The 21,645-nt window shown below is 40.8% G+C and overlaps 1 protein-coding gene across 1 annotated transcript in view; it reads left to right on the top strand.

Annotated features, from left to right (window-relative positions):
* kirrel3l (kirre like nephrin family adhesion molecule 3, like) overlaps positions 1-20,592 on the top strand; it is a 55,640-nt gene extending 35,048 nt beyond the window's left edge. The window contains exons 3-15 of the mRNA XM_067450275.1: positions 236-385; positions 3,556-3,713; positions 5,338-5,488; positions 7,523-7,628; positions 7,869-8,017; positions 8,547-8,674; positions 11,617-11,743; positions 12,035-12,135; positions 13,653-13,851; positions 16,496-16,603; positions 16,810-16,919; positions 18,070-18,159; positions 18,388-20,592. Coding sequence (XP_067306376.1) covers positions 236-385; positions 3,556-3,713; positions 5,338-5,488; positions 7,523-7,628; positions 7,869-8,017; positions 8,547-8,674; positions 11,617-11,743; positions 12,035-12,135; positions 13,653-13,851; positions 16,496-16,603; positions 16,810-16,919; positions 18,070-18,159; positions 18,388-18,885 — 2,075 coding nt within the window. The 3' untranslated portion in view covers positions 18,886-20,592. The remainder of the gene's footprint in view (positions 1-235; positions 386-3,555; positions 3,714-5,337; positions 5,489-7,522; positions 7,629-7,868; positions 8,018-8,546; positions 8,675-11,616; positions 11,744-12,034; positions 12,136-13,652; positions 13,852-16,495; positions 16,604-16,809; positions 16,920-18,069; positions 18,160-18,387) is intronic.
* The last annotated feature ends 1,053 nt before the right edge of the window (positions 20,593-21,645 follow it).

Here is a 21,645-nt window from a genome sequence, read left to right as displayed (position 1 = left end):
CGCTCATGTCACGCGCTGACATTTAAAATTATTTCCCCAGCAGCTTTGAAATTAGCAACCTGGACAGTTAAAGCAATCTCTGTCGGTTGGCTGCACGAGTGAGGCATCTCACATGTCGCCGATGACCAAGTGACACAATGATGCTAACGCACGTAGAGTTGGATCTCAAACTAGCCCTATCTGTGATGGCAATATGTGTGTGTATATCTCTAACTGTGATGTTTGTGTGGACCAGGTTGGGTGCGTTACTCTCTGATGGGAGACCCGTTATCAGGTGAGCACAGCTTGGTGATCGATTCAGCTGAGCTAGGCGATGATGCGGTCTACGAGTGTCAAGCCACGCAGGCTGGGCTGCGATCGCACAGAGCCAAACTGACGGTGCTGGGTAAGAACCGTGTGTGTGTGTGTGTGTGTGATGTGAGTGAGTATGATTGAGGGTGAGAAGAAACCACTGCGATATAATTCTTCTGCAACTGATTAAAAGCGAGGGGAATAGAGCATTCCTCATAGTCCCCAATTTCATTAACAGTCTTTAAAATACTGCCTCAAATTCGTAACACTGCAAATTTCTCTGCTCCACGTAAACACTTCAGAGATCCCACCCCCATGCAATCGTAAGTCATGCCTTTATTATTTATGCACAATTTTAAATCACGCCACACAACGTCTCTTTTTTTAAATATCCCACCCCCTCCTCACGGTTTCTTTCCCCCTCTCTCTGTAGCCTACTGACACTTAACACAGTGAAGGGCCGAGGAAATGTGATTGCAGCAGTCACAAATGACTTGCGTGAATGGTTAAAAGTCAAAGTCTGCACAGTTAGCACATTCTACAGTGACTCACAGAATTCATCAACCACAGGGCTGCTTTTACATTAACGCAATATGATTGATCTACATATTCTCTGGCATTTAGCGACAGGGGGTGGGGGTGGGGGGACTGGGGTTGATCACTGGGGATTTCAGCTCAGTGCTGCGATGCTGACACCTGGTGGCCCAACTTGGACACAGCTGTGTTGTATAATAGCTGAAAAACACACTTGTGCTGTATTTCCCCTACAGCATATCAAGGGCTAAAATATGGGACACTAAAGAGTTAGTGCTATGAGAAAGATAAAGCCTAAGTTTGTTACTGCAAAATGAAATCTCAAATTGAACAAAGTTGGCACACCCACACAGACTCCCCAAAGAAAAGTAGGGCTGCAACAATAGCCTTTGTGCACACTGCCGATGTTTGGCGCGCTGCTTGGATTCCCAGACTAGAGGGTAGCGAATATGCCAGCTCCTGCATGAAGGGAAAGAGTTGTGTGTGTGTGTACGTGTATGTGAGCGTTCATGTGTGTACGCGCATGTAGGGGCATGTGGGGAAATCAATGCAGCCGGATGAGACCAAAGCAATCCAACAGAGTCAAAAAAGTCAACGGCAGGAGTGCAGTCGAGGGAATCCGCATGGAAATTAGAATCACCTCGCGCACGGATTCCATTAGCGCCTGGGCAAGACCAGCGAAAAGACCTCTGACAATTCTGATACAAAAACAGAAATTGGTTCGGAGAAAAGGAGCAGGACAGATGGAAGAGTGTGTACACCAGAACCTATTTATTTATTTATTTTTGCGTGCGCGTTTCTGAGCGTACTGCGAGATGGACACCTTCATCAAAGGTGGCAGACACTATTTGCCCAAGGCTTGCGCACAGGCATGCAAACAAATGAACAAATCAGTAATTCAGATGAATCGGGCCTGCGGCAGAGTGCCTGTAAATAGACTCATAATGGCAAATCTCAGCCATGTTAAAAGGGCATGAGTACTGTCTTAACCTTTTTTCAGAGAGAGCAATCTCTCTCAATCTCTCTGTCCGTTTACCAGCCTGTTCTGTATAGGTCAAACCAGCAAAATGAAATGCTTCTGCACTGCAGTCAGGAACAGGTTAGGGTATGGATTTATGCATGTTTAAAATTGCACTACATTTTGAACAATCTTTGATACAGTTGAATTTAACTTAATAGTCTACTGGTCTTTAGTGCGCTTAAAGTCCTCCTGTAGTAAATCAAATCCTTTGACAGTCATCTTTGATCACCACATTTTTTTCATGCAAAAAAAATCTGCATGCCTTAAAATAGCGTTTAGTATACACATAACCATGAATATGCTCATAGTCCCGCTTCCATTCACTCACACCAGCTTAGAGATCCACTCTGTCAAGTCAACTTTACCATAGTAAATGCTGCATAATGGTGCTCTTTACAACATCTGACATAAAACAGTAATTAATATAATTAGCCTTGTGCTTGACTACATTATCAAATAGCTAATAATGTTGCTAATGTTACCCAAACCGTGTTCCCGTTTGACATCAGTCTGCCTTCAGTATCATTATCTAGCGTTCACACTGGACACGAATGACGCAAATAAATTGCGCAAAGTTGGACGCATGAACACTTTGAATCCATTGGCTTCATTCGCGTATGACATTAACTACACAACAGACGCAAATTTGTCAAAACAGATACAAATTTGCTGAGCTCCGCTGATCACATGGATCGCACACCCATAAAAACGGCAGATCAAATTTTCAAATAGGCATGAATATCCGCCAATGTTCAGATTTTTCAGCTTGCGCGATTCGTGCGTCATTGGTGGCACCTCATTCGTGCGATTCACGCCACTGAATGTCTATTTTTGCATTGATTCAACATGTAAATCACTCGCTCTTATCGCTTCATTCGCGTCTGGTGTGAACGCACCTTTAGAAACGCTTTGAACATCATAGAACGTCAGTGGAGAAAGGCATATAGTTCATCATAGCATCGTAATATACATCATATACATAATTCACACGCTATATTGCTAAATGTTTGATTTTTCATGTCAACAGAAAAAAAACTGCCTTCTCTTGGGACTCCCCTGCTTCGCAGCATAGTTTACAATATGCTAAAGCCCGCCCACACGTTGACGTGATTGGTTACAAGGTAGTTTGAGACGTAAGAAACACAAGCATTTTCAAACCGCGCTTTTGAGATTTTTGGTTCACTGGACTTTTAAGGAGAAAATACTCACTCATGAATTTGAACATGATTTGTTTGCATTTTAAATGCACCACATAGACTTATAAACAGTAAAAACTTGATTTTCACCACAGGGGGTCTTTAAAAAGTGAATTTAACTTTGATGTTGTTTAACCATGTTAGTTCCCAACAAAATATTCATTTAAAAAAACATTCCAGCCCTAGTTTATATGGAATTTCTATATAGTATATGCCGTTATACCGTGTAAAATAACATAAACAACATAAAATCAATAGGATGCAAAGATGAAGATCGGATCAGGTTTAAGATGTATCCTCACAAATCCAAGTCTTGCATTGGTCATTGCCAGATTTATCACAGTTTCTTCAATGAGCCACTTGTGGGTTCCCATAGTGATTGGGCACCCATGCATTTCAAATTGTGGGCTTCCACGTGATGCCTTTAAACGGCAGTTGAAAGCAAGTATAATGTGTCCTTTATGTTTTGTTTTTTCTCGCAAATAATAATTTTTTTTTGTTTGTTTTCTTCAGTGCCACCTTCAGATCCTGTAGTGGAAGGAGGGCCAGTGGTCCGACTGAAAGCTCACACCCCTCATAACCTGACGTGCCGGGCATCTGGAGCCAAACCTGCCGCAGAGATTACCTGGTACCGAGATGGAGAGATAATGCAAGATGCCATCTACTCAAAGGTGAGGCTGTGGACACATCAGTCTTTACTGACAGGCACAGCCATGACAGCCACTACGGCTGATTACAACTTAGGATCTCTGTCTTTCCCCTTACCTGTCCTTCACATTAACTCCATCTCACTGTGCACACCCAAAGTTGCGAAAAACTTGAATTCGATCTCTGTATGTCTCATCCTCATCACCCCACCGCAAGCTGCCTCCTTTTGTGCCTCTATTTTCTCTCGCTCTCGCTGTTGCTCTAATACTCGAGCATAACTGGAGCATGTCAAAGCTCAGACAGGCATAAGCGTTTGATACAGTTTCCGCTGAGAGAGAAAGAGCAAAGGAGGGAGAGAGGAAAAAAGAGAGAGAGAGGGGTGGGAGAGGAGAGGGGAAATCAGCCACAACAATGCCGAAACACAATGGGAAGTGCGGTGGAGCATGAACCGGGTGCAACTGCGAAAGTGTCACATTTGTCATGCTCTCTGACCACGCTAAACGACACTAAACGACACGTTTAAAGGGGGGAAAGCGGGCAGTGAATCGAGGGAAGAGGAAAGCAAAAGAGAGAGGAAGACAGATGAAACTCGGAAAAGTAGATGAAGGAAAAATGAACACGGGAGAAGCTTGTTTAAGAGTGAGGTAAAAGCCGCAAAGCCGTTTTGATTTAAGCCGGAGGAAAACCTGATGGAAAACCACATGAAGACACAAAGAATAAAGTGAAGGAATGTAGGTAGACAAGTCGGTGGGAGAGAGCAGATGAGCAATAATAACAGGACAGTGAGTGGAAGGCCGATGACAGGCAGCATCGTGACTCGATCTAGCGTAAAAAATGCATTCAGCGCGTCGGAGGTTAAGCGTGTGACCTGCCATCGATTCGCCCCGGGCTCTCCAGGGAGCTGTTTTCCCATAATGCTCCTGCCTCAGTACAGCACCGCGCCTTTCCCACCTTCCAAATGCCCCAAATCTAAAACTCCACCTCATCCTCCATTAAGGCTGTCTTGTAATTTCAGCAGGCAGTGATTCACCTAGACTCTACACTTCTCCCCACTTAGGCGTATTGATTTCTCACGCACAATAAATAGATTCCAAAGATGATGTGCGGCGGGAAGAGCTGATAGACAGATCTTTGGGCAAACGAGCAGAATGGACCCGGCAGCGCTGTAGAACACACGCGCACACCTGCCTCGCTAAACTGATGGTGGCTTTAATTCTCTGCAATGCTCAACCTACAGTGCTGGCACAGACTCGAGCTCAAATGGGATTACCGGCATCATGGGAATTCCTTATTAAATTAGGACTTGCATCAGGAAATATAGGACAATTAGATTAGGATTATCATGTCTGTGTGATTTTAACAGTGATAACAAGATGGGAGTAACAGCTGTGTTTTGTATCAGAAGTACACCGACAATTAGGGCGAAATAACATTTCAGTAGCCATGCTGTCTGTCAAACACCTCTTCTTATTTGAATTCAAAGGCTGTCACGCATAATAGAAATTACAGATAGTTGTGTTAAGAGCTGCCTATGACAGAACATTTCATTGAGGCGTTCTATTTTCAGAGAGCTGCAGCAATTTGTTCCACCAGCACTGATACAGTCTTTTTTTAAACTGTTTTCACACCGTATTACTGTCTTTTCAGAATTTGATGGAGGATGGAAAGAGAGAAACAGCGGTTAGCTTGCTACCCATGGTGCCTGAGGACAGCGATTCTGGACGTACCTACACCTGCAGGGTCCTAAATCCAGCCGCCCCTGCAGGTCGCCAAACTTCGGTTACCATCAATGTTCAGCGTGAGTATTATTCCTTTATTCTTTTTAAAAAAATGTGTCTTGTCTGTGATAGAGATCACTTATAAGATTCCTTATATGCGAAGACTTCTTGATGATTGCGGGTTTTATGAAATGACCTTTGTAATATGGAATTGTTTTGTTTTTATTTTTATCATCTAGTTTTGATCTAGTTTATTTTGGATCATGGGTTTGTATTGATGTCTTATTGTAAACAGCAAAATAATTTGGCGTTCTTCAGTGAACCTTGCCTGTCAAGCCGGACCCACATCAAGATGTTTGGTCTGGGATCTCACCAGTAGGGCTCAATCTGAGGGGTGGGATAAACGGTTGTCTTTCAAACTCCCTCTGCACGCGATAGGATAGCGCTACACCAACCAGAGCACTATCCGTGATGAGACAACAATCACAAGCGGGTTGTGGCTGAGTCCCATGCGTTTTCCCACCATCAGAGCTAGTTGATAGATTAAAGGGGGGGTGAAACACTTCAGTCAGTCTCATGTCAAACCTGAGTACCTATAGAGTAGTATTGGATCCTTCATATCTCTGAAAAGTCTTTAGTTTTATCATATTTATAAAAGAAAGATATTAGGCTGTTTAGAATCTTTCCGGAAAAAAACGAGCGGCTGAAGGCATACCGTGTGGGCGGAGCTAAAAAATGACGAGCGCACGCAGCTATTCCGCTGAGAGCATCTGAATGCTTTGACATCCTACGTGGAAGAAAATAAACATTATCCTAAATAAACCATTGAGATCAATCAGATTTAGCCATACATATATGATCCAGAATCAGATCTAGAGGCTGAACAGGAGAAGCAGCAACGATGAAAACAAATGAAAATAATGACTTCAGGCCGTTCTCAAATAAAAGCTTATCTGAAGTCTTCCAGAGTTGAAAGACCCTTTATGTAAAGCCCGCCTACCAACCCTATACACGATGTGAATGGTCTGAAGAGTTTGGTTTTTCAAGTTTGCAAGCCAACTAAGAGTTGCCAGACGACCCTGGCTGCAAATTACATTTGCTTCCGCTAGAATGCGTCTAGATTTCTAGGCTACAGTGAGCCTGCAATTATGCTGAAAATGTAAATAATAATAAAATAATTATGCAGAATGTGTGGTGCTTTAATTTTTACATGTTTTTATATGTTTACTGAATAATTGAAAATGGCAACAGCTACTTGGTGTTTAAAATTATTCGGGTCGGGGGGTATAGCACATAAAACAAATTTTTTGATACACCAAAAATGTATACATTAAAAAAAAAATGCTGGGTTAAAAACAACCCAAGTTGGGTTCAAAATGGACAAACCCAGCAATTTGGTTGTTTAACCCAGCGGTTAGGTTAAATGTTTGCCCAGTTTTTTTTTTTTTTTCAACTCAACTATTGTTTAAAATGACTGTATTGCTTGCTTAAAATTGACCCAAAGTATGTTGGAAATAAACATTTATTAATATGTTTAATAAATTAACATTATTAATACGTTTAGTGAATAATAATTAGTAATACACATTTATTAAATTGCTTATTAATAAATGTTCACCGTTTGATTATTATTGCTGCCTCTAGTAATTATCTGTCTGATTTTTAATTTGGGGTTTATTTTAGGCCAGACATATAGTAATTTTAAGCAGTAGTTGGGTTAAATAAAATTGACTAGCATGTTGGGCAAACTCTCAACCCAACTAACCCAACTACTGGCTTAAAACAATGCAATCGCTGGGTTTGTCCATTTTCAACCCAACGTGGGTTGTTTTTAACCCAGCATTTTTAGAGAGTAAGATTAGTGATTCCATAAATGTGAGAACTGGTTTGAATATGTTTGCAAGGAACTGTGGAATTGTCTATATATAAGCAGGGCTTTTCGTGGTAAAAAAAAATAAATAAAAAAATAAAAGTGTAATTGGACAGGGGAATGGATTTTAAAAAAGGATTGTGACTTAGATTTACGCACCTGGAGCTTGGCAGTAAAGTCATTGGGAAGGATTTGTAAAGCCTCTATTGCTGCAGTGAATCTAATCCTGCATGTTTCCTTCCAGATCCTCCGTCTGTGACTCTGTCTGTTCAGCCTCAGACGGTGATGGAGGGAGCAAAAGTGTTGTTCATCTGCTCTGCCTCTGCCAACCCTGAGATCACAGGTTACAGGTAAGCACATTTAATATCACAACAGACTCACTGCATAATCCCAGATTATCCACTCCATCAGATTTAGGTTTGAGGGTAAACCCCAAATTGGATATAAATTACAGATCAAATGCTTTGTGCACAGTTGCTTCAATGTTTGGTGTTAATAATAGTTTTCATTCTAAAGGTAGCAGCATCACTAAGAAGATTCCTGGTGAATCTAATAAACAAACGCATTTTTCCTCTTCATGTTTCAAACAGATGGTCCAAAGGTGGGATTCCCATCTCAGAGGCCAATGGGGACAGCCTGGAGGTGACCGTAGATCACTCTTACTTCACAGACCCAGTGTCCTGCGAGGTGTCCAACTCAGTAGGAAGTACTAATGTCAGTACCTTGGTGGATGTACAATGTAAGTCCTTTTCTACCTCTTAAAAAAACTAAGCTCTACTGTTCAGCCCACCTATGTAATCATATATACATATCTATGTCCATCTTTTTCCTTGTATTGCAGGAATCAAATTAGAAAAAAGTCTTTAAAATTTAGGATACATTTTAGAGATGTTTGTTGTACTACAAGTAGCACTGCAAAGAAATTGCTTGATAAATGACTCACTATGGTCCTGCATTTTGCAACGGCAGTGTTATTATAATCAGCCTCCTAAATATTGTAAACGTGGCTCTGCATGATACATTCTCATATATAAGAGATAACCAATACAATGTCACATATTTCCCTTCAACAATATAAAAACACACGTATCCCTCACAATCCATCCTTGGAATGACCTTCATTTCCTTCTTGTATTATAGCATATTTCCTTTAATGAGGCTGCGGATGAGAACAGTGTAATGGGCTTCATTCTTGTTTTGTGCATGCAAAAACACACTGTAATAAAATGTACTAGAACACACTGTGAATCCGCATCTTTCATTTGCAGTTGGTCCCAGGTTGCTGACGGAACCAAAACCACAGACAGTGGACATTGGGATGGACGCAGCTTTCACTTGCTCGTGGACTGGCAACCCTCCCCTCACTCTGGCCTGGACCAAACAGGGATCCAGTGCGGTATGGTGACCTCTTCTCTTCTTCTTTCCAAATATGGCATGCCATCTGTTCAACAACTGCCACAGCAGTCCTGTTTGAATCATTCTACAAGTTTTAGATATCATTTGATTTCTATTAGGATATGTAAGAATTGGGTGCCAATGATTCTTAAAGACTTTTGTTTTGTTTTACAATCCATTGTCTCTCCAGACCAGTTTTTGTTTGATCCAGTACACACATTTAATCTCAAATTAGCATGTTTATTCACTCAAAAGAGGTTAATTTAAGTAACAAGTATATGTTTAAAGGGTTAGTACACCCAAAAAAGAAAATGTCATTAATTACTCACCCTCATGTCGTTCCAAACCCGTGAGATCTTTGGAACAAAAATGTATTTTTGGAACAAAAAAATATATTTTTGATGAAATCCAAGAGCTCTCTGATCCCTTCATAGACAGCAACGCTACTGCAACTTTCAAGGCCCCTGAAGGTAAGAAAGACATCGTTAAAATAGTCCATGTGACTCCAGTGGTTCAACCCTTAAATTAATGAAGCAACGAGAATACTTTTGTGTGCAAAAACAAACTTAACAACTTAAAGATGCACTATGTAGGATTTTTGCTGTAAAATATCCAAAAACCACGAGGCCAGTGTTATATATGTTGTTCAGTTAAGTTCTTACAACATTCCAAATTTTGCGAAATATTTGTAAATTGTGAGAAAATTGCTATTTTAACTAAGGAACAGAGATGTCTGAGGAAGTCGCTTGTCAATGGCCTCATATCTGCGTTACCCTCAGTTTCCTGTTTTCCAGAAACGCTTTACTCTTAGCAGTGTGAACAAGTGTCACAGCAGCCACTGAGCGAATGCAGTATGAGTAACGTCATAACATCATTTTCAACTCACTTAAATGTATCTAATATGATAAACAGAGCTGCGTTACCTCATACTCATGACCGGAAAAGCGGAAGTGGAGCCGGCCTCTGTGTCCCGTCATAATAAAAGTCCCGTTGCTCGCGAGTTGTGCTTCAATCGCTGCAGCGGCCTTGTTTAGCTCCCTCAACACTCGGTCCTGCTCTGTTACATACTACGGTAACGTTAATAATCACATCCATGAACAAGATTGCTGCGAGTCCTATCCTTATGAGTCCTATCCAAATTCTTTCCCACCGGCGGTGGAAATTCTGCGCTCAAACTTGGCGTCATCAAACTACGCCTTTGTTTTGAATAAGCGCCCTCTAGCGGATGGAAAATGTACATAGTGTAGCTTTAATTCTTTCCTGTTGCTCTGTTACGCTATTTCCTTTGTTGGGCTATTCACAAAGTACAACAATTCCGGGTTTGGCCAAGCACGGTCCCATGATGACATGCATACGATTTGTTGCTTACGTGAATCGCTGCACGATCTTACGGGAGTAAAATCTTTATTTTAATTTGTTTTTGCGCACAAAAAGTATTCTTGTTGCTTCATAATATTGAGGTTGAACCAATACTACCTTTCTGGGTCTTGAAAGTTGCAATTCCATTATGGTCAATTATAAGTCTATGGAGGGGCCTCAGGGGTTTCAGATTTCATCAGAAATCCCTTAATTTGTGTTTCGAAGATGAACGAAGGTCTTACGGGTTTGTAATGTCATCAGGGTGAGTACATAATGACAGAATTGTACTTTTTGGGTGAACTAACCCTTTCAGTCATAACTTGTTTGAATAAACACCGGATTCACCCCACCTCCAAAATCGCAATTTAACTCCTGTATGTACAAGAAAGATAAAATGATTTTCTGCTCATAGATGGATGGTTAATGGATGGCATTTCTGTTTACGGTGCATTTACAAGAGTTTGGCAAATGGATAAAATGATTGCTAGCCTAAAATGAAAGTTTAGCTCCAGTAGATGTGTGAAATGCATCAGCCTATTCTGCCGTAAGTGTTTCTCTGCTGCTGCTTAATCAGATTTCATAAAGAGCCCGAGAAAGCAAACACAAAGCGAGAGAGGGTGGAAAGAAAGAGAGAGAGAGAGAGAGAGAGAGAGAGAGAGAGAGAGAGAGAGAGAGAGAGAGAGAGAGAGAGAGAGAGAGAGAGAGAGGGAGGCTAAGGCTGAAAAGCCAGAAGGTTCTGATGAGGCAATCAGTTAATTTTGCCATGACTACATCCCTCCACCCTTCCCTTCCTGAGTATGGGCCGATCTGATCCACAAGTAGAGCGTTTACTTCGTCGCCACAAGATATGGATTAATTGGCTAATTCGATGAGTGCCGGCGATTGAAAAATCGAGGCGAGTGCTAAACGGATTAATCACAGTTTGGTGGCGTCGAGAGGGGGAAGGAGGAAAGGGTGTGCTCTAATGATCAATGGCTCTAACAAGTGACCAAGGCGTGTGTACCGGAGGAGAAGGAGCACAAGTATCTGCTCACACTCCGGAAATTTTTGCACTGCCATTGTCGTAGGTTTAATTAGAGCAGTGGGTTGACTCAGAGGACCCAGGCTGGAGCGCTTTAGACAGTAATTAAGATTGCTGCAGTCGAAATTACAGGCGGAGTCAATGCTTTCCCCTTGGTATTGGTGGCATTGGTCTTTCTCTTGTGTGAGCCTCAAGCTACAAAATGGATGACTGGTGTTAATGGTAATGGCCGTCTCTGAGGGCCTTGGCTTGATCCGCCTGGAACAAAAATCGTGCCGTGTGTCTACACAATCTTCCCATCTTCATCCTACGGAAATATTGACATGCTGTAATGATTTTCATTCCACAACTTGCTAGAAAGATAAGACTTTAACTGGACGTGAAAAACATCAATATTACAAAACGCAAATAGACAGGCACTGTCATACAGACGTTTGATAGAATGTCTATAGTTATATTTGGCGTGTGGTAATAATTATTGACATGTGGGTGAGAAAATGTGAGAGATGTTTTGGTATGGCAACAGATCTGAACAGGCTATTCTTGTTCATTTTATTTAACAGGTGCTCAGCAATAGTAACACCCTGCAGGTGAAGGCAGTCACCCAAAATGATTCTGGGACGTACACCTGCAAAGCCATCGTGCCTCGAATCGGTGTGGCTGAGAGAGATGTGACTCTAACTGTCAATGGTAACCAAATTCATTTGTTTAATTCGATTTTATCCCATGATACGCCCTGTTTCCAATCCACGAGTTGTTTTTTTTTGGTAGCTTACTAGGGTTTGGGGGGGAAAGCTGTAATTTTTTACTATTAATCAGTGAATTGCTTCCTTAATTTATGAGCTTTATATTTATGTGCATGACTCATGCAGTTAGTCTTGAGTGCACAAGGAGCATCAGCTCTGTGTCTTTCATTAGCACCCTTAGTAAGTACGTTTTCTCACATTCTCTGTTTCTCTCTCCCTCACACAAACACTTCAGGTCCTCCCATCATCACGGCTGAGGCCACGCAGCAGGCCGTCAAGCATTCCAAGGGCAAGCTGGAGTGTCTAGTGGGCAGCAGCCCTCCTCCTGACAAGATTGTAAGTATACTTTCTCCGAATTCTGTTTGCGTGTGTGTGCTAGGTATCTGATGCTTAGTGTAGCCTTATTCCTGACAAGCTTGTTTGTGAGCCTTTCCCTTGAGCGGGTGCTTTCTGTGTGTGCACATCACACGCTCTCCCTCCAACAAGATCTCATGCGAGTCTTCTCTTCCCTTGCTCCTGCTTTTCTTTCCATATCTGACACCCACACAAATATACACTCGCACAGCTACGCAGCTCCGTTCCCCTATTAGAAAGCACTCGATGATAGGGCTGATCTTGCATCTCACCTCTTCCACCCTCAAGCGCGCAGAGGCGAACTGCACTAATGCCAGGGTCTGCAGAGAAGACCTCCGGCCCTCTAGGCTCCTTTCCAACGACGAGCAATTAGCGCATAGCACCGCTGACCTTCCACGACCCCATAGTACGTGGGAAGGCATTTCAGTGGATAATTAGGGTCCAAGTTGGAGAGGCAGCGAGAAGAAGGGGGAAGCATAGAAATGCACGGAGACAGATGGAAGCAAGGTTAACGGAGAGCAATATTACATAGAAGGAATCAGAGGAAGAAACACAAAAAAAAAACTGATCCTGGAAACAGTGACAGGTGGGGATTCGGGGTGTTAGTGCGTGTTATTCCTTCACCTCAGGCCAGTCGAGGGAGGACTTCTCTGACATGCTATTTCACCTCTTTTTCAGAAAGGTGAAGTTAAGAAACAATGGCTTGTTCTCTCTCTCTGAGATGCTTTGAGATTTCAGACTGACCCTCTGCTTGACAGAAGCTGCTTGTCTTCCCTGCACGGTTTTTCACAAAGCTCTTTTTCACAAGCCGAGGCACAACACTGTTGGTAAACCAACTCGACATGACAGCGAGCACAAGAAAAATTCTAATCTCTGACACTGAGTTTAAGACACTGAATGTCTACTACTGGGATGACAATTGTTTATATGTTCTTAATTTTTTTCATGATATTTAAAGTCAGCTTGGAACTTTCAAAATTTACCCCCTTTAACTTAATAATATACGGATCAGTACACGGTTTATCCCATGTCCCCCTCCCCCCTGAAGCTTGAACGTGTGTGACGCACTAGAAGAGACCTCATTGGTTATCATGCGTCACACATGCACATTTTAGCTTCTTCTTTTCTGTTTAATGGCGGCTGCCGGTTGGAAATCCCACTTGAAGGTGCATACCGCCACCTACTTCACAACACCGGCATGACAGCTGATGTAAAATAAAGGATCAGGCTTAGGATAGCTGATACCGATGAGATCGACTCGAGACATCCCTACTTAAAACATGTTTCTTGTCGTATTGTAAATGATTCAATGCTGCGCGTTACAAATGAAATGTTTTTTGCAATTAGGAACTTTCCACTTGACATCAAGAATCCCGCTTACATTTTCATGATCGAATCATTAAAATCGGTTGAAACTGTCGTGATCGGTTGTAAATATTTCATGCTTCCCGAAAGTGTGTAAAAAAAGACATTAAACCTGGTTGTCTCTTCCTCCTCAGGTGTGGACATTTGGGGACATGATCTTGTCGTCTGGCTCTTCAGGTCGTTTCTCTGTCCAGACAGTAAACAGTGACCAAGGGGTCCTCTCCTCGCTAATCCTCTCAGAGACTCTGGCACAAGATTTCCAGCTTCGATACAACTGCACTGCTTGGAACCGCTTTGGTACAGGCACGGCACTGGTCACTCTTGAAGAGCAAGGTATGTGTCTTCATGCCAAATTATCCTTTCATCTAGCAATATAGTACGAGTCAAAAGTTTGGACACACCTCCTTACTACTGAATTCCACCTTTTAGAATGGTAGACATTAAATTATGAAATTTCACAATGAAGTATGGAAATGGTGTATTGATCAAACAGATGTTAAATAAATTAAAACAAGCAGTGAGGAAATGTTTGGGGGAAAAGTAAAAAAAAAAAGTAAAAAAGTAAGTTAGCTGGTTGCCTTAGTTAATAAAATGAAGGAGATTGATTAAATAAATAGAAACTCAAAATACTATGTTATCTGAACCACATTAATTATCTAAGTTGGTGTGTCAACACTGAATTTTTTTTTTTTTTTTTTTAAATAAGTTAACTGGTTGCCTTAAAATTTCAAGTTCATTGAAATTAAAACTTTGAGTTAATACAACGAAGGAGATTGAGTTCATAAATACAAACTCAAAATACTATGTTATCTGAACCACATTAATTATCTGAGTTGGTTTGTCAAAATATAAAATAAAAAAATGATACATCATGAAAATATTGTTTAAATTCCCTTGCTGCAGTCAAAATGGAGAGGTGAAAAGCACACAACTGAAAGTGAAGTGAGAAAAGTGATTTAGGTTTGGGTATGGGCCAAGCTCTGTTGGGCACCATTGCTTTAATCTTTGAATGATGGTTGATTTTTAAACACTGACAGGAAGTTGTTGGGTTCGTCCACCATTAAGTTGGTGCCTTTTATTTAAGATTAGTTATGAGCAGCTGTAATCCAGTTCGAGTCAGCTCTATGCAGGGATTGCATCTCAAAACACCCAGCAACCCTGTGCTTATCTTAATTATACACCACCAAATCAATATCATTTAATCAGAAGATGGTCCACTTAATGAATACATTCGTTCCATAACAAAGATATAGATTTTGAGCCTGAATGAATTAAATCAAGACCTAAAGTACAGCATGGGTATGTGACGCTTCACTGGCCGTAACATTTTGTATGCACAGTGCACCATCTTAAATTTGCTTAAATAAGACTAAGAGCGTGGTAGACGGCTTGAGCCTTTGTACTGGGAGACACCAAAAATAAGGTCTTCGCCAGCAATTTGCATCAAGGCAGCAGAGCCAAGTCTCTGGAGAGGCAGACAGTGCTATCTCCTGGAATCTCTAATTAGATTACTGTCGGCTGCCTCGCTGCATGTCAGGTCTGGTTACCCCTCTTCCACCAGAGATTAGAGACAATAGCTGGGTCTTGTGATGCCACTGCGGATCACACCAGATGAATTTCTATATGTTGCGCTTGAGTTTGGACGTGGCTCGAGAAAAAAAAAAAAAGAGTTCCTTGTAGAAAGCATTTGTCAAGCAGACAGCTTTTCCCGAAGCACCTGGAGAAGCGACGTACCTTTTGATAATATGAAAATTAAATAATCTCACAAATAACTAAATTAAATAATCTCACAAATTATGTCATGGACATGTCTGTCATATTTTAGAAGTCTCTTATGCTCATCAAGCCTGCATACAAAAAAAAAAAAAAAAAATAGAAGAAAAAAAAAACTGCGATATTGTGAAATATTATTAAAATGTTAACCAATTCAGCACTGCAGCATATTTTGAAAAATTATGATAATGCAATATTGGACCCACAGGTGGGGCACAGAGTTGAAGTGGTTAAATAATGGTTTTCAATTTTTAGTATAATTTGAAGTTTAATATAATTATGCAAAGCTTAATTTTAATCAGCGACAAGAAATAATTTTAATATGCTGATTTATTATCAGTGTTGGAAACAGTTGTGCTGCTTAATATATATATTTTTAGGATTATTTTATGAATAAAAATAATAAAAATTCAAAAATAAATAAATTCAAAAGTTTGTTGTCAGCATATTTGTTTTTTTTATAAATTACTTTTATTAAGCAAGGATGTGTTCAGTTGATAAAGAGTGATAGTAAAGGTTTAGATTTTTATTTTAATGCTGTTCATTTTAACTTTGTTCATCAATGAATCATAAAAAACACAGGTTCCAAAAAATATTAAGCAGCACAACTGTTTCCAACATTGATAAAAAATCAGCATCTAAGAAAGATTTCATAAAGATCATGTGACACCTGATGAAAATTCAGCTTAGCATCACAGAAATAAATTATATTAAAGTATATTAGTAAAGTATATTAAAAAAGAAAACAAATATTTTATATTTTTATAATATTTTATAATATTACATTTTTTTCTGTATTGTTGATCAAATAAATACAGGCTTGTTAAGCATAAGATACTTTTTTTTTTTTTTTTTTTTTTTACAAAAACATTAAAAATAGTAATATATCCAAACTTTTGACTGGTACTTTCTATTATATTTCACAAAGAAAATGAACCCTATTTCATATCTTTGACATTTTTTGATCTTATACATTTTTTTAATGACCTCTACATATAACTATGGATGAACCCAAAGTGTAGAAGGACAAACTAAGCTGTGTGGAACTTAAAATCCTTAAACGCACTTGTTTTGTACCTGGCCTTGTAATTATGTGAAAGGCATGTACATCCTGAATTCGGATTGTCTGCAATCCGTGCAGCTGGAGATGTAGTGGCTAAATAGATGTAATTCAGCTCAGTGACGTCCCCTGTTTCCCTTGCAGAGGCCCTCCCCTTGCTAATCATCATCGGAGCGTCGGTGGGTGGAGGCTGCGTCTTCATCGTTTGTGTCATTACCCTGGTTTCCATCTGCTGCCGTCACACTGCTAAAGGTGAGGTCAAAGGTCAGATGTTATCTGAGAGCTCTTATTCTCTCCTCAAAAACATGATACAGTAGAAATCAAATGAACTAACTAGACAGAGGTTAATTATGGGGCCACCTCTTTGCCTGGAGCAGTGTTGACCTTTTCACCTCTCTGGAAATCTTCCCACCGTTCACCTCATTAATCTCTATACACTGCGCTATTTCCTCACCCAGGCAAAAAGGGCACACGTCTGTCTAAGAGCGACATCCGCGTACAAATCGTGCACAGCGACCACAACGCAGCAAGAGGAAATGACGATGAGGAGGATGTGAAGGAGCCTATGGTAAGTCCCTCTGAAAACAATGCAGAAATGGATAGTAGTAGAAAGGAATAGCTTTTAAATTAATTTTCCTTTCATAAAAAGTGTAGCCTGATGTTGTCATACTCAATTCTAGTCAGAATATGAGTTTGAAACTACTCCATTGGGCTGTAATTATGGGGCGTGTTTCAACCGAACCAGGAAAGACATCAATTGGATAGACCTACAACCAATCAGAGCAACGGAGTGACACATAACGTTAGTCGTCAAATGACAACAGAACTCAACTGCACTGTGTTGGCAAGTCTGCGGTTCTCCCGAGGGTTGTTTCCCATGTCCGCGGGTTGAAGCGACCTCAATTATGTGATATTTAGACCCAGGAATGCAAATTTTAGCAGGCCACCTTGCCAAAATAACACACATTTTACCCCCCAAGCGCCATTTTTTCCGGAGAGCTATTGTTTTGGGCTAGTTAGCGGGTTTTGTTGTAAAAACTTGGCAACCCTGTCTGCATGCACGCTGGAATAAACAATCTTTGCCCGTGTTGTAAAAAAAGAATTTAAGGATACCAACATGATCATAATTTCTGAGAGGAATAGTGAAGGTGAACGCATTTAGGAACGACTTCTACATTTCGGAATTGAAAAACTTCAACCCAAGCCTCTTTGATGAAGTAAATGATTACATTACTGTTGATCATCTGTCCATCATCGACTAAAGCCCGTCCTGACAATTTCATTGCTCAGAACAGTTTCACTTCAGACTTAATTGCTCCTCTATGGATCACGTCCAGACCGAACTGCCCGAGCTTAAATATTGTGGGCGGGGCTGAGTTCGGCTGACATCCAGGCTATAAAAAGTGCAATGCTGAAGGAAAAACAAGAACTCAGCCCACTTTAATTCTAAAATACAGTTGAATATTTCCAAGGAAAATGGGAACCGCAATAAAAAAACTAAATGTTAGGCTATACTCGACTATCTATCAGGAGGCCTTAGTAACATCAGCCAAAATGTAAAGTCATTTATTATAATATTTTAGTTCTTAAAACTGCATGTTGATCATTTGTTTACAATAAGACCAGGAGCTAGGGACACTATTCATTATGAGTGTATGACATTTAACAAACCATAGACACCGAGCAGTCCCTAACCCGAATTTCTGTACTCTTCTCAGGCTCCCAACAGCAGTGAGTCTCCAGGAACATCTCGCACAGAGCACAGCGACCTGCTGGAGGAGGAGGATGATGAGAGATCAGATATCAAGGTATTACATTTCACAAAGCATGACTCGGGATGGTTAATCTGATAAAAGCAAACGGTTGTTTGAAAGATTCGAGGAAACTACCGTACTTAATAACACTAACTTGCTGAAAACATATTTGTATTACGCTAAAAGATTGGATCATGTTCAAGAAAGCCTGCAATTATTGGTCAAATACTAACTTCTAAGTTTTGTCATTTATCTGACAATGTTTTCTTTCTTTCTTCCTAGGACCCCACCAATGGCTACTACAATGTGCGGGCTCACGAGGACCGCCCCATCACGAGAACTGGCTTCTCCGAATATGTCCCTAATGCTCGGCCAGTCTACACTCCCTCTCAGCTTCCCTCGCCGAGCCCCTTATACGGCCAGCAGTCCACTCAGCCTCGGATTTACGACTTCTCCCAGCGTTACGCCACAACCCCTGCCACACGCACAACCTACGAGCAACAGCAGTCACAACAACCACAGCAACAACAGCAAGCTCCCACAATCTACCCTCAGGAGCCAGTCTACGCAGGCTCCGCCTACCTGCCCGCCACCTACGGCCGCGCCTTCACGAGCTACGTCAAACCCGCCTCCTACGAGAAGGTCGACGGGTACGAGCATTCAGACCAGGCCAGCAAAGTATCTAGCTCTTCTCGTTTTTCATACGCATCCTCGCAGGTGTCGTCACAGCAGTCGGACTACGGGCGGCCCTCGCAGCAACGCATGCAGACTCACGTTTGAAAGCTCCCCAGAAGACCCGCCGAGGGTCTGGGACGATCAGCGTCACAAGAACGTTCTTCTGAATTGGCTTCAGGAGGGATCAAGCTAACTTAAAACTGAGATTCAAGAGGCGGAAAAGCTTTACTGAAGTGAATCAATAACTCAAGTGAATGTGGGATCGATGAGAAACTTCTTTCGAAAGAACTACGACGTGCCACTCAATCTTGGAAGTCACCTTCAAGCTACTGATTTTCTTCGTCCAAATGCTGAACAATGAACACCGTCCGTCAATTCGTCTCCGGCACTGTATTTCTGCAAAAATGCTCTAGCACTAACTCTAAGCAGTGCTGTGGAGAAGTGCCCTCATGAACTAACATTTGGGGGGAGCAAGCTCATGACACTATGCTGAAACAATCAAAATGACATGAAATTAAAAAAAAAAAAAAAACTTAACAAAAAAAACTGTTTGTTGGCATGCTGATGGAATTGTAAGCACATTTGTGTATCAATGACAACAGGTCTTGCCTACACAAAGTGGCTCAAAGTTCAATTCACAAAGCAGGGGAGCAGAAGAAGGCAGCGCGCATGCGCTCACCCTAAGATATATCTCTTCAGAAGCTCTATCTGCAGTCTGCACTGCTGTTGGGCTCTCAAGAGAATATTTATGTAAAGCCTCAATGGACCAGTGCAGGAAACTGGAATCTGGAATGCTTTGGTTAAAACATTTAAATAATAATAATTAAAAAAATGGACAAAATCCATAAAATGTATTTCTGTCTGTTTGATGGAACAAAGATTGGCCAATCCCCAAAGAAGCAAATTTAGAGGTGCAGACTTTTAAAGCTATGCTCTCAAGGATTTGTTGCAGAGTTCAGAGCAGAGCCCATTTCGGGACCATGGTTTCTTAAGCCAAGCCATGTACGGCAAACCTACGGCCTTGCGGCGTGCGGTAATAATCGTGTAATGTTCCTTACGTGACCACTGTATGTTATTAAATACAGAGTGTGCCAAGGTGACTGTTATGTCATGCTGACATCGCTGACACCGTCAGGTAGCACCAACATGTTTACATAAAAGAAACAACTTAAACAAAAACAAAAAAAAAAAATGCAAGTGAAATGCAGTACTGTCCATATCCACTTAGAGCCACTTCAATGACTGTACAAATTGTTGGGAAATTCACTCCTGTCTGTTGCATGCAGATGATGTGTGTACGTGAACGTATTCAGCATTTCTTCTCATCTGTTTGTTCCTTGTGTGAGAAACCGCTTACTGCACCCTATGTCAATTCGATCATGGAGACCTGCGTTTGGAGGTTTCCATACTGCCATTTTCCTTTAAGCCTGAATGGTTGGCTCCATTTTGGAAATAAAAAAATAAAAATAAAAATGAACTGTAAGATAGGTGAAACAAAACATTGCTTGTCTTTATTTTTATATTTTATATAAGCCTTAATGTACAGCGTGTAAGCTGCTCTATTGTAAAGTACCTTTATATTATAAAATGCATATATCTATATCTTTGAGTTGACTTTATTTGGTTCACGGTTTTTACCCCATGTTACTTATCAGTTTTGGAGAGGTGAAAAGTGTTACACAACTAATTGACTATTTTCTTCTGTTTCTTTTTTAATAATGTTCAAATTATTTTATTTGCTAAAAAATGAGCTATTGTTGCTTGTAACTTTGTACACATATTTATATTTAAATAAAACCATTTCAAATAATATCTGCTCTGACTGGAGTGAGTTTGGCACACGTCGCTGGGTCTCGTCAAATGTCATGAGGGAACGAGGACAAACAATACCGGGGCTGCCGAGTTGATGAATACATAAATTAGCAGTGATGCCTATGTTGATTCTCTTATTCCCGCGGCGACAGCGGGGTTTTTAATAAAGACGGATGAGATTCCCAAGCCTCCCGCTGTCTGCGTATCAAACATAGCAGGCACAGGCCGTCTCCCCCAACGCGACGGAATATTACGCTGACGGAGCGGGTGTTGTGTGACAACATTATCTAGTCGTGTCACCCAGTCTCTCAGATTTCATCATGTCACGCCGAGCTTCACCGCAGGGATTGTTGAAGACATAAACACGTACTCAGCATTAAACAAATGGCTAAACAAAAAAAAAATGGATGGCTACTCTGGTAAATTTAGGGTCATGTTTCCATCATCTGTCATCATTCCTTGCATAACACTATAACTGACAAAAATACACTTGTAACCCAACAAAGTGCACACGAGTGCATATAGATACATAATGTAGAGACGGTATTAACATTAAGTAGCATGGCATCTTTCGAACAAGAGCCATTGGCACATGCTGCTGTGCAAGCACATCCGTTTTTTACTACCGTGAAACCAAAACTTGCGACGGGCCAATGGATTGCACCATGTGCCACTGACGTTTTGGAACATGTGACACCTCCAGAAGTGACAGACAAAGCAGTTATACTGGTGTAATTATGACACAAAATCATAATTTAGAAAAAAAAAAAAAAAAAATCAATTAATCATTGTAAGCAAGAAAGGGTAAGTGTAACAGGTTATTAGTGCAAAATAAAACTTAAAACAGTTGTGGATGGTGTTATTTGTTAGACGTAATAAAATGAAATAAAACATAATTCTATACTATACTATATATATATTTATTTATTTTTTATTTTTTACAATGCGAACATGCATTTCTTCTGGAGATGCCTGGATGTTTTAAGTATTTGACTTGCTGTAGCCACAGTATAATAGACACCCATTTTATACAGTATCTACAGACCTACCTTA

This window comes from Pseudorasbora parva, chromosome 8 (genome assembly GCF_024679245.1).
Source record: "Pseudorasbora parva isolate DD20220531a chromosome 8, ASM2467924v1, whole genome shotgun sequence".
NCBI lineage: Eukaryota > Metazoa > Chordata > Actinopteri > Cypriniformes > Gobionidae > Pseudorasbora > Pseudorasbora parva.
Note: the sequence above shows the minus strand (reverse complement) of the source record. Positions and strands in the feature narration are given on the sequence as shown.